The following is a 14,331-nucleotide window of genomic DNA, read 5'->3' on the forward strand; positions in this document are numbered from 1 at the left end:
GTTTCAGTCTTCCTCTATAAATCTTTTCTCTTCCCAAATTTCTACCGTATCTAATTTGAAGTTGAAGGTAGTTTTCCATGGCAAAGAACGTCTCTCTGAATCTTTTTCTTCCCATGCTGCTGCTATGTGCAGGTAACGAATAATCCCCTCTTTTGAAAATGGATTTCATGGATTTACTGCATTCATGAATATGGATTTTTTTTGGATATAAAGATTAGAAGGTTTGTATAGTCGAATTTATGAGATGATATATTAGTCGTTCAATCTTTTCCAATGATTCTTATTGACCGAGCGGATGAATCAAGTGTATTTCCTGATTACAAGGAATTTGGGTTCTCTTATGATTTTTTTTGTAACCATGTTACTTATGTTGATAATTCAATAGTTATGAATAATTTTTATTAAATAAATATGATCGACTATTTTTAGTAGAATTATTCTTTTTATCCACTTTTTTTTTATTTCGTCTTATGTTTTTTTTATAAAAAAATTGCATTCCAGTTCAAGAAGAAAACATATTCCTTGCAGTTTAAAAGTAACCCTTTAGTGGGTGTTAGGATTTACATTCAACCCTTTAAAATGTGGATTCAGAATGTGAAAATCTAAAGCAATACAAAATAATTAGCTTTGGCTTTAACGTGGAAGTTGGATGTGATTTTCATTAACTTACGCTAAATCAAACACGTTATTAATTTTTTGTTATATTTCCTATTGTTATTTAATATATAATTAACAACTATTTTTGTGGTCACGATTTCATGTATTCACAAAAACAATTGTAGAGAATCGATCCACTTGTTTTTCATATGATGTAACATATCTTTCTCATTATCTTTGGGATATTCACATATGGGTTAACATAAAAGATTAGTTGGTCGTTAAAAATGAATTGAGATAATTAAGTTTTTTTAAAAAAATAGATTTAAAAATCAATTAAACTTTCTTAAGGTTGTGTTAAACCTAGGAGAGAGAAGAGAAGAAGAACTAACTTTTTTATAAAAACTCTTTCAATTTATTTTTAAAAAAAATATTTTCCTGTTCTTTTATAAAAATTAAAGTACTAATTGTTTAATAAAAAACTTTTCAACAAATACATTTGAGCAAACTTCTCCCTTTTAAACAAAGAAGAAACAAAAAAAAATTGGTCAGTTAAACATTGTTCACAGGACCCTGCTCTAATTTTTCATCTAACATTTTCATCCATCTCACAAACATGAAGCATTGAGGTCAGTTCATAATTTAAATACACATGCTTAGAAAATGAATCAGCTGTAGAGATCCTCCAAGTCCATTGCATCCGACCAAATTGATGAATTTGATGCTATTTCTTCATTTTCTTATAAATAGCTACGCTGAGACGATTCACTGAACTAAGAATTGTGAAATGATTATGATTAAAAAATGTTTGCAGAACTAACATATATATATATAGCTTCACATCACATACTATGTTTTTATTTAAGGGATTGAGAGACCTTTTTTGGATGAACTCGGGTATTGACTAATTCATCAATCTTAAAATTTATTTAAGGAATCAATTTTTCTAACATATTTAAGAATAAGATTATTTATCAGTTCCTACCTTAACTTTCAATATGATATAATGTCACTTTTACCTCTCTTTTTTTTTTTTCAGGAGTGCAATCTGACGTGACTTTCACTTTCGAGAACTTATGCTCGGACACCCTGTGGCGCGCCTCAAACCCTAGCATCGGAGACTTGGAGCCAGACCTTCCCCGCGACACCTACGAGATATTCAACATGGACGACCACTACAGCGGCTCCATCTGGGTTCGAACCGGTTGCTCCACCAACGCATCGAACTACTTCTCGTGCGAAACCGGCGACTGTGGCAACGGGATCATGGAGTGTGCAGGCCTCAACCCCTCATTCCCAATAACCCAATTAAACTTCGTTGTGAACAACCCTATTGTGTCCTACGAAGTGAGCTTGAAGCATGGCCAAAACATGTTGGTTCGAATCAAACCAAATGGTGGAACCCTCGTGGACGGTTCAGGGCCATGCCCTATGGTGGATTGCAACAAAGAGCTTTCTAGTGTGTGCCCTTTGGATTTGATTGCTGGGAACAAGAATGACCAATATGTGGGATGTAATAGTCCTTGTGATGGGTATAAGGACCCTAAATATTGTTGCAATGGCAATGGTTGCCAACCGGATGAGATTTCCGTGAAGTACAAAGGGCTTTGTCCGTTTGCTCATACTTACCCTGGGGACAATCAACCTCCGATTTATCAGTGTAAAGGGGCTGATAGTTATGATATAACCTTTTGTCCTGCCCTTTAGATTGTGGAAACGTTTGTTGCATTTTCATTGTCATAATGTTCGTGGCTGAGGATTCAAAGTGTATTTGTAATGCAGCCATTAGATACTTATCAGTGAGGAATCCATAATAAAGCAAAAATGGAAGAAAATTGTATTATCATTTCAACTTATTTACATCTCTTACAAAAAATATAATTACAGAAGATGAGAATAAACCTGAAGAATAAGATGAAACGAAAGAAGAGGCTCCGGCGAAAATAGCGCGGCCACCGCCAGAGAGCGGAGAATCCACCAATTGCACAGATGGAGAAGCCAAAGCCACCGAAGGAAAAGCATGACGAATTGCAAGACCGTGCGGATCTAAACGTGAGCGAAATTCACATAGTTTTGTGCATATGATTTTCCAATTAGGCTCTCAAAGCTTTCAGTTCATTCTTTCCCATTCATTTTTGTCTCTTCACTTCGCACTTTCTTCTCTCATCTTCCATTTTTTCATTCTAGAGTCTCAAAGATGTTGAAGGATCTTAAGGGCAAGCCACATTCTTTGATCTCATTTTGGTTAGTTATCTTTTCTTTTTCTTTGCCATTTTTGATGTTTTGGTTTTTGGATTGGGGATTGGGGATTGGGGATTTTGTTTTCGTTGTCGATCCCAATCATGTTGATAGTGTTTGAGGTTGCGTGTGGTTGGTGGAGACATGTAACACAGGGTTACATTATTTTCGCTCTAATTGCATGTTTCTTGTTAATATTATATACTCTTTGATGATAATGATAATATTACTGTATTTTGACTGCAGACAGGGTTGCCTCTGTATTATAAACTAAAGCAAATTTATGCTCTCTGTTTGTGGTTTTTATTGTTTATCAGATTAAACTACCTTTTGAAAAACTCATACATGCTTTGAAAAACTTCCCCGAGGATGCAATAAATCTAGATACATTGTTACCACTCGCTTATTCTATCTAGGTCCTCTTCCTTTCTCTAACTCCTTGTTATGGACTATGAATGATATGAATTGGAGCAGGATGCACATTCTCCTTCACTTCATAACTTCCACATACATTTTATTTGTCAAACTCAAAGTTACTTTCAAAATTGAATGTTACATAATCTGTTACTTTTAAATCTCGTATTTATTTATGTGATTAATCAAGTGATAACTATATTACTGATACATTCTCTAAGAGTTGGTCTTATTCCAAGATATCTAACTGCATTAAATCTGTGAGTAGAAAATGTGTCTCCATATAGTTTTTTGCACAGTCTGAGCAAAAATGGTTTTACTGGGCAACGGGCCAAACATTTTTTTACATTGATCATTGTAGCTGCTCTCTTACCTTTGTCAAATAGTTGGACTAGGGATTAAACATTTATTATCTTGAACATGCAGCTCAAATATAGAGCATGGCCTATATACCCTTTTAATCTGGCAGTTTCCATGCCAAGATAGTTGGACTTGGTTTTTTAATTTGGCAGTGTCCCTACTCTTTTTACCTTCTTGGCTGACACCATGATGCATATTTTTTCAGCTTTCTGCAGGGAGATCCGACGTTAAGCCTTTGATTCATATATTAATTGAATATTTATAAGTTGTTTCAGGTTTGTTTCCATGTCCCTTTATAATTTTGTTTATTCTATACTAATAAAAAAAACTAATTGGTTACACACTACATGATGGCCACTACAATAATGCATGGCTATGATGTTACTAGACTATATAATATTTATTCAAGTCAGATATAATTTTACATCTGCATTATGGTTAGCATCAGATATCCTATCGTTTAGAAGAATTGAAACAAGAATATGAGAAGAAGAATGGAAAGATAAGATGATCTTGAGAACTTTCTGAAAAACCAATGATTCATTCCTAGTGACTAGGCAACTGAAGCAAGAGCATATGCAGACATTTGTTAGACATAGAACTACTGTTAAATCTTAGAGAAGGACCTGAAGGTCTATCTTTCCTGCTGAGAATTAATCCAGTGTGAAAATCATACCCTCAAATTCCATGTTGTGACCGTTGTACTAGTTGCTCACTCCTTAAAATTCAATGTTTGTAAAGAGGCTTCACCGAAGATGGGAAATCAATTGAATATGTAGAGACTGACATGGATTTACTTTCTTTTTCTTTTAACTCTATAAAGATGAAGTTGTTTTACATATTGTGGTTATTGTTATTATAAAAGGAAAAAATCTTTGTTTTAAGAGATTGTATCTTTTTTAATGAAACTGTGAAATGAATTAGTTTTCAGCTGGTAGGGTAATATGTGCACACCAAAACAAAATGTGGCAAATAGAGGAAAAAATTAAAGATAATAAATAAATATTAGAGATTCAAAAATTTGATGATTGAATTTTTTTAAAAAAATGCAAAAATGTACACAGTTTAAAACTATTACAAAATTTCTAACAAATTTACCTGTGTTCTACAAGAAATTGCCAGAAATTATTACTAGCTCCCATAGTTGTGACGGTCATTGCTAACTGTCGAAAATACAATTTGTGGTAAATGCATATCTTTTGTAGTGTTTTTTTATATCTCTATCCATTTAATTGTATTTTTATTAATATTTGAAGAAAGAATAATTAAGTTAGAGTATGTAGGAAAAAAAAATAATTAATGAATCTATAAATTAGAAAATGTTCTTATAAAAAGAGACAAATAAATTTCTAAAAATAATCTTATAATTGGAGGTGAAGAGAATATTATTATTTTTATTATTCTATTAAGTATGTTTGTTATGTGGAGAGACTACCCTTGTTTGAATCACTCTGTTATTAGTGAAAACTAGGAAGTATCTATTAATTTTATTACTTTCTTTTTCTCAAAATAATAGTTTTAGGTTGTTTTACACAAATTAAAAAAATACAATAAATAGATGAAAAAGAGTGATAATTTTACAAATTTAATCTTATATCATTATTAATTTATTTATAAATTTTATTGTTTGTCATTATTATTATAAATGATAAAAGTGAAAAAAATAATTAATATTATATTAAAGAACTAAAATGATAATTATTTTGGGATAATTTTTTTTCTCTTTCACACTAATTATAAGTAATCTCTTTGTTCTCTTTTATAAGAAAAAAAAAAACTTATTTCATACCTATTAAGGGTGCCTTTGGCCCAGCTTCTTTTGAACTTTTAAGTTACTTTTAAGCTAAAGTTTTATTTTTTTTTTTTAAAAAAAAAAAAGAGCTTTAAAAATAAGTTAAAGTTGTTTGGATACCTTACATTTATTTTACTTTAAAAAGTCACTATTACAAAAAACAGTTTTAACATCGGCTTATTAACATCGATTTTGAACAAAACCGATGTTAAGTTAAAAGCGATGACATATTTGTAAATAAAGTATTATTCTTAACATCGATTTTACAAAAAAAAAAACCGATGTTAACTAATGATGTTAACATCGATTTTTGAAAAACCGATATTAACTAATGATGTTAACATCGGTTTTCCAAAAAACCGATGTTAATGCATACACGTTAACATCGGTTTTTCAAAAACTGATGTTAACTAATGTTGTTAACATCGGTTTTTGAAAAACCAATGTTAACATATGATATGTTAAAATCGGTTTTTTGGAAAAATCGATGTTAATATAAACTTTTTTTTAATTATTTATATATTTTAAAAAAACCATAAATTGCGTTATTAATTATATTTTAATTAAAAAAATATAATAATTAATAAAAAATTATAAATTCAAAAGGTAAGCATTTAAAAATTAAACTAAATTTTTAAAATGAATTTCATAATTTTAATTTTATTATTTCATGATTATCATTTAAATATAACACACATTTATATAAATTATTTGATGTTAGTTAATTTGAAAAAAAAACTGTTTTTAATAATAAAGTTTAACTTTTATAGAATTTTTATAGAAAATGTTGGTAAAATTAATTATATCGTATAAAAATTAAAATTTATTATTAATATATTTTTATTTAATTATTATAAAAATAAAAAAATTATAATAATTAAATAAGCAACATCTCTCACTCCCAAATTAAAAAATTGCCGATTACCAAACATGCCATCTCTAAAAAAGTACAAAGTGTTACTATTATTTCTATTTAATTAGTATAGTAGTAAAGTACTCTTTCTAATAAATTTAATATTAAAATCATAGAATTGTTCGTACTATGTAGTAATTGAGATTCTTCAAATAAAGAGAGTAACTCTCATGTAATTTAGTGAATTGTGAAAGACAATAAATTGTGTTTTTGACAAGTGTTTATACAACAATTGTATACAGTAGTAATATTTTTTATATCAACAAAAAATAAATATTCATCTGAATAATCTATTTTATTTTTTAATGTAAATATTTATCACTTAGATTATCAAGATTACGATTTTTAAAGAAAAGATTAACAAGATTACGAATTGGGTTAAGCCAATTTGTATAAGAAAATTGGATATCATAAGTATAATTGAATATGAGTGGTATTTATTTTTGAATCTTTGACAGCATACGAGAATAGTTCCCGAATTATAGTCTTATTTTTCTCGGAATTTGCACACTCTGTGCCATTTGATCAGTTCGTTGCAATGCCTTGATGCTGCTAGATATTAGTATTGCATACTACGTTTGAAGTTAAAGGTATATATAGATATAGACAGAGTGATGAATAACTCTACTATTTGGAGGGGATAGAATTGTGTTACAGTAAATTCAACTTTACGTTTTGGAGAGGTTAGAAAATTCAACTCTAGCTTTTGGAGGGGTTTGAATTTGGTTCGGTTTTAGTTTATTCGACGTCAATCAATAATTAAGTTTTCTAGTGCTATTGTTTTTGTCACTGTCATGAACAATTCAACTGCTCTAAATTTAAAAATATTTCAAAAAATTATTAATGAAAAAATAGCTATAAATATTATATAATTTGCCCCTTTTCAGTTTAGAGGAATCTGGTGCCTCGAAAAAAATCATAATTAAAGTGAAAGTCGTGTTTAATAAAATCTTAAAATCAATAATAAAAAATTTCAAATTTTATTTTATTCTTTGAAATCTCATAAATGAATCAAAAGTGTAAGTTTAAATTGAGAGTTGTGGAAAGAAAAGAAAAGAAAAACATTCATTCCTTCTATCAATCGCTTCTTACAGTACAAAACCCCAAGTTTTTAGCTACCCAAATTTATAGTAGTATTTGTGAACTGTGACGCCGAGTTAGTTAGTTAAGATCACTTTATTTTTATATATAGGAACAGATCTGCACTCATTAGAGCATTTTTAATCAATAAATTAAGCTACCAAAGTTTCTCGTGTAATTTTTTCATAATATTTCACACTTATTTTTGTTTGATTTGTGGCTTCTTATAATTGAGAAAGTGGGAAAAGGTTCCGAGAAAGAAAAAGGGGTTTCGTACGTCTTCAAAAGATCCGAGAAAAAGGGATACTCTCTCTTTGACTTGTGTGAGAAAAAAGGGTACTCTCTTTGAAAAAATCGATGTTAACTGTCAATAGTATCACATTCGTTAACATCGATTTTTTACAGAAAAATCGATGTTAAAGGTCAATAGTAACACATTCGTTAACATCGATTTTTTTGAAAAAACCGATGTTAACGGTCAACATTAACACATTTGTTAATATCGGTTTTTTGTAAAAACCAATGTTAACTTTCAACATTAATATACATTTTTTGGGTGTAATTCATATTAGCAACATCGGTTATTTATATAACCGATGTTGATAATTTTACCTTAACATCGATTTTTCAAAAATTGATGTTAACGTTAATACTATCAACGTCGGTACTTTCAACATTTGTTTTTTCAAAAATCGATGTTGAAAGTCATAAATAACCGATGTAGAAAACATATTTTCTAATAGTGAGTGTTTGGTTTAGCTTTTACTTATAAGGAGAAATTATGCTAAAAAAAAGTTGGACTAGAGACATCCTACCAAAATTAGTTTACTTTATTAAATTGTGTTATTTTTAATTAAAAATAATTATTTTTTAAAATTATTTCTCACTGAAACTTGATATTAAGCACAACTCCCTATTAAATGAAGGGCATTTTAAACATATTTTTATTAAATAAGAAAAAAGTAATTAAGCTTTGCTTACATTTCAGAACAAAAAAAAATGGTTTTTTCTCTTATAAAAGTTATGAAGGGAGTAATCTTTTCTTGAGAAATTAATAATCTCTCACGGGGTTTCTCCTCTCAACTTTTTTTAATCATAGAACTCGAATATGAGACTTTAATTACTAGTAGGGACGGATCCAAAACTCTTTTAAAGGGGTTGGATTTTTTTCTTTTTTTAATCATTTAAATATATAATTTTAATAATAAATTAGTAAATAAATAAATAATAAAATCCACAAAAAATTTACCAGTTTTACACATTTTAATTTTAATTTCATAGAAAAAAATGTAAAAAAACATCAACTGATCAAAATCCAAATTATAATGTATTAGTCATTGTAAACAAGTGTGATTAGGCACTCCACTTATTGGGCTCAACTGTTTCTCTATTCCTATTCATAAAAACACTTTCTATGTGATACAAGCAATGTTGTGAAAATCGGCTGGATCAGTTATTGGACCAAAGTGCAACCGGCCGGTTTTATTGAAAACCTGCGACCCGAACGGATTTGAAAGACCGAGTAGAACATTATTTTCTCTTTCTAAAATTGTCAGACCATGCATTATTAGTTATTGGATGACAAAAATAATGTTTATGTACTATTTAAGAAATTATATATTTTATTTAAAGTATAAAATATGAATTAATTATATTTTGTTAGTTATATTATTCTCTAAATCAATTAATAATTTATTGGTTTAACCTCTGACTTACTTATCCAGTACTTCGATTAGATTGATGATCAGACCAATTTGGATAACACACTGAATACAAGACATATAATAATTACTCCCTTTGATCTAAAAAAAATTGATTTATGATATCTAAAAAAGTTAAGTTAATAATATTTAATTACACCAATTTAATTTAAAACTATTTTTTCTCAACTTATCATTCATTGTAACTTAATATATATATATATATATATATATATATATATATATATATATATATATATATATATATATATATATATATATATATATATATATTGCATTTGGTAGCAAAAGGGGCAGAGCATCATATCTTCAACCGCAAATTACTAAATTCTCGCTATCCCCATCTTCATAAAGTTTACCAAGGGAAAATGATGTTGACAACGGAAAGTTCGTGACGCAAATAAAATATGTATATTGTCCACAGCTACAGAGGTTAGGTGACCTTGGTGAACTGGTCCTTCAGTCTTCAAGGAATCTTTCATTTCTTTACCTTTCAGTATGATCCAGAAGGATTATAAAATTGTAACATGCATTTGATTAATCCTAACAACCAAGGATAATTTTCATACAAGAAGGGAAAAAAAAACATAAATGTCAGAGACAATTTGATATATACAAATGCCGGTTTGGTTTATGTCCCTGTGTGCGTTTCCTTGTATTTGTTTTTCCTCTTTTCAAATATATTATTGGCATGCTGTATATTAGTGTCAATTTGTTTGAGATTATCTTTGGTACAGTGATGCCTTTACATGTTTTTCTTTTGCTAAAAAAAAATTATATATAAAAAGTCTCAGAAGATGGAGTTTTTTGTGCACGGGTAGTTTTGTCATTTTATTCCAATTGTTTTAAGATCTTCTTTTTTATTGACAAAAGTGAAGGAGCGTGCATACTTTGTCCAAACCCTGGAATGATGTGTTTGCAAAAAGCAGTCACACTCACAGACAAGTTACGCGGAATACTTTTTTTTTTTTCTATAAAGTTTACATAATATTTAATTTAATTACTATAGGCAATAATTTTATTCGTTATCTATTCCAATGGTATTTCCTTAATACTTTATTAATAAATTTTAAGTGTTTCTTATTCTTAACATACACACTTGGTATCAATCCTTTATTCTTTGCTTCCCTTCTACGTTCCTACATAAGTTTGCTTCGACATTTGTCTTCTTTTTAATGTGTTCAAGAAAGTCTTTCAATCATATAAATTTTTCATTAATGATTTTTTTTTTCCACTGTAAGTTTTTAGTATGTAAATTTCTTTAAAATGACTTTGAAATTTTTTATACAGATTTATATATACTTTATGAGGTTATCATAAAAAGATATTTCATAACCGGTAAATACTGATTAAAGAATTAAAAAATAAATAGACTAAATTGTAAATTTTAGTTTTTTAATTTCTAAATCAAGACATTAGTTATTCTATCTTCTAAAATAAATAATTTTAGCTTTTTCATAAGTAAATTGTTCAAAATTGATGTTGATGTAGAGTTTATGTAGTTGATAGAACGATTATGTAAAAAAAATAGAATAAAAAATATCTTGATAAAAATTAAATTTATGATTCTTTATTTATAAACAAAATAATAAACTAAAACAAGACATGCTTAATTTAGTTAATTATGTTAATATTATCTTCTACATATCATTAGTCAAGATTTATTAATTTATTTTTAAATTATAAAAAAATTATAAATTAAAAAATATTTAATATATAAATATTTTAAATTTTATTTTATATTATTTTATATATTTTTATTTTGAATATTTTACGTATTTTATTTTTATTCTATCAATTTATAATTAAATTTTATAAATTAATATGTAAATTATTTATATTTTTTGTAAATTGATTTTAATATAAATATTTTTTTACTTTAATTATTTATGTAAAATAAAAAAATATTTATATAAAATATTTTTTAATTTATAAATTTTGATAATTTTTTAAAAACATTAATAATTTTTTACTAGCTATACATAGAAAATGATGTTAATGCAGTTAATTAAATAAAATAAGTGTTTTATTATATTGTTTATGAATAATTTTACGTCAATTAGAGTAAAAATATTAAAATTAATTTATAAAAAAATATGTAAGTAATTTACATTTATGAAATTTAATTATAAAATAGTAAAATAGAAATAAAAATATGTAAACTATTAAAAATAAAAATATATAAAATGATATAAAATAAAATAAAAATATTTATATATTAATTATTTTAAATTTTAAAATTTAGATAATTTGAAGAAAAAAAATTAATAACTCTTGGTCAATAATACATAGAAGTTAATGTAATTAATTAAACAAAACAAGTTTCTTAAATGTATTTTTCTATGAATAAAAGATTATGAGTTCATTTTCTATTGAAATATTTTTTATTTTTCACTTCATTTTTTTTCCATGTAAGTTATATGTAGGTTCTATGCCAGCATCAATATATCGCTACCAAAATCAATCTTTGATTTTGAACGATCAACTGACAAAATTATTAAAATTATTCATTTTAAGAAATAAGAAGACTAAATGTCTTCATTGAAACTAAAAGTATGAATTTAAAATTATAGGGGTTTAAATTATAATTTAACATAAAAATAATATCAAAAATCAAGCATGAGGGTATTTTTGGCATTCTAATAAATACTTTTTCTGTTTTGCTTTTTCTTTTTACCGACCCTTTTACCAGTAATTTTAGAGTACTGAATTGATAGTATTTGTCATCATAAAAATACTCATATATTAAACACTTTAATAATATTTATCGATTCTTTTCTAATTACATCTTATTATCCATTAAATATATCTATCATGTTTTGCTTAATACTTTCTTAATATATATATTATACTTGACTTAATTATCAATTTCATCCTTGAAATTTTAAAATATTTAATATTTTTTTAAAAAATTTAAAGATTAAATTGAATCTTTTAAAAAATAAATTAATTTTTTTTAAATAATTTAAAAAATTAAATTAATAATTAAGTCAATATATTCTTAAGAAGTAGGTAAATTTGTAAGAGAATTAGTTAGAGAATACAATATTATTTCTGCACCGCCCAATCCATGAATATCAGCTCATCTAAAATGAGTAAATCATGTGTGACACTCTACCATTGTGAGGTTGCGACACATTGATAATACCCATCGTTTCTGTCTGTTCTGTCTCTTTCTCTCACTGTACATGTAACCCTAATTGATGGGTATAATCACCAACAATACTTTATATCGCTTGGTGCTTCTTATTTATTTAAGCTACAATTGCATCTTACCATTCACTCACTGATAAACGCTGAATTCATTCATAGCAGCAAACCCATCTCCAACAACATGAGTTCCCAAACACGCAACCTCAACTTTGTTCTGTTTCCTCTGATGTCCCAGGGCCACATGATCCCCATGATGGACATAGCAAAAATTCTGGCACAGAACGGTGTTACTGTCACAGTGGTCACAACCCACCAAAACGCATCACGCTTCACATCAACTTTTTCTAATTCCCAAATCCGATTACTCGAAGTTCAATTCCCATACCAAGAAGCAGGGTTGCCAGAAGGGTGTGAGAATCTCGACATGTTACCTTCACTTGGCACAGGCTTGGATTTCTTCAACGCTGCAAACAGCAACACCCTGAAGGAGCAAGTTGAAAAACTCTTTGAAGAGTTAAACCCTCCACCAAGCTGCATAATTTCCGACATGACTCTGCATTACACAGCAAACATTGCTAGAAAATTCAATATTCCTAGGTTTTCATTCCTGGGACAGAGTTGCTTCAGTCTCTTTTGTTTGTACAACATAGGAGTCCACAAAGTTCGGTCAACGATTACCTCGGAGACAGAGTACTTTGCTCTGCCCGGTCTGCCCGACAAGGTTGAGTTTACCATAGCACAGACTCCAGCACACAATTCTAGTGAAGAGTGGAAGGAGTTTTATGCCAAAACCGGTGCTGCTGAAGGGGTTTCATTTGGGGTGGTGATGAATTCATTTGAAGAGTTGGAGCCAGAATATGCCAAGGGTTACAAAAAAGCAAGAAATGGAAGAGTTTGGTGCATTGGTCCTGTTTCACTCAGCAACAAGGATGAACTAGACAAGGCTGAGAGAGGGAACAAGGCTTCAATTGATGAGCATTTTTGCTTGAAGTGGCTTGATTCGCAGAAACCAAAGGGTGTGATCTATGTGTGCCTTGGAAGCATGTGTAACATAACATCACTTCAGTTAATAGAGCTTGGTTTGGCCTTGGAAGCCTCAAAAAGACCCTTCATTTGGGTCATTAGGGAAGGGAATCAATTGGGGGAATTGGAGAAGTGGATTAAGGAAGAGGGGTTTGAGGAAAGGACCAAAGATCGAAGCCTTGTGATTCATGGTTGGGCTCCTCAGGTACTGATTCTTTCACACCCTTCGATTGGAGGGTTTTTGACACACTGTGGTTGGAACTCAACTTTGGAAGCTGTATGTGCTGGTGTGCCTTTGATTACATGGCCTCTATTTGGAGACCAGTTTTTCAATGAGAAACTTGTTGTGCAAATACTAAGAGTTGGAGTGAAGGTTGGGGTGGAGGTTCCTGTGGAGTGGGGTGAGGAAGATGAGAATGGTCTTTTGGTGAAGAAAGAAGATGTTGGGAGAGCTATTAATGAGTTGATGGATGAGAGTAGGGATAGTGAAGAAATGAGGGAAAGGGTTAATGGACTTGCAGAGATGGCTAAGAGAGCTGTTGAAAAAGGTGGATCTTCTCACTCCAATGTCACACTCCTTATCCAAGATGTCATGCAACAAAACAAGAGAGATACTTAAAATGTTCTTTCTTTCTCACTTGGTGGAATCAGATTGGTACTCATTGTATGTTCCATTACTTGCCTAGATTTTTTTCAACACCATTGAATCAAGTAGTATATTCCATTCCACTAGATCATGGTGCTGCAGAGAATTTATTTAGCATATACAGAGTGCCCCTGGCCAACAAAAACTATAGTTTTTAGCGTGTAGTTTCCTCAAATCATCTACATACCAATGAAGTTGTTTGCATCAGTAACTATTTATTTATTTTAACACCCCCAAGAAAAAAAAAACAGATCAGTGATTATTCGTAGCATAGTAGTATGTGATTATTTGTAGTATTGTTATGTAACATTTCTGTCTAAGACGTGATTCCATTATTTATGTATATTTATTGGATATTTAATACAGTATAACCCAGTGGTGGGACCCATTAAAA

General features: G+C 29.0%; 2 protein-coding genes across 2 annotated transcripts; both read left to right on the forward strand.

Moving 5' to 3' along the window:
- Positions 1-2,422, forward strand: LOC100794050 (thaumatin-like protein 1). The gene is made up of 2 exons (XM_003536972.5): positions 1-132; positions 1,637-2,422. The coding sequence occupies exons 1-2, from the start codon at positions 78-80 to the stop codon at positions 2,302-2,304; spliced, it is 723 nt and encodes a 240-aa protein (XP_003537020.1). The 5' UTR covers positions 1-77; the 3' UTR covers positions 2,305-2,422.
- Positions 2,423-12,117: 9,695 nt separating this feature from the next.
- Positions 12,118-14,331, forward strand: LOC100790358 (UDP-glycosyltransferase 73C3). The gene has a single exon (XM_003535174.5). It carries the CDS (start codon positions 12,450-12,452, stop codon positions 13,908-13,910), a length of 1,461 nt encoding a protein of 486 aa, XP_003535222.1. The 5' UTR covers positions 12,118-12,449; the 3' UTR covers positions 13,911-14,331.

The sequence above is a fragment of the Glycine max genome, chromosome 10 (genome assembly GCF_000004515.6).
Source record: "Glycine max cultivar Williams 82 chromosome 10, Glycine_max_v4.0, whole genome shotgun sequence".
Taxonomy (NCBI): domain Eukaryota; kingdom Viridiplantae; phylum Streptophyta; class Magnoliopsida; order Fabales; family Fabaceae; genus Glycine; species Glycine max.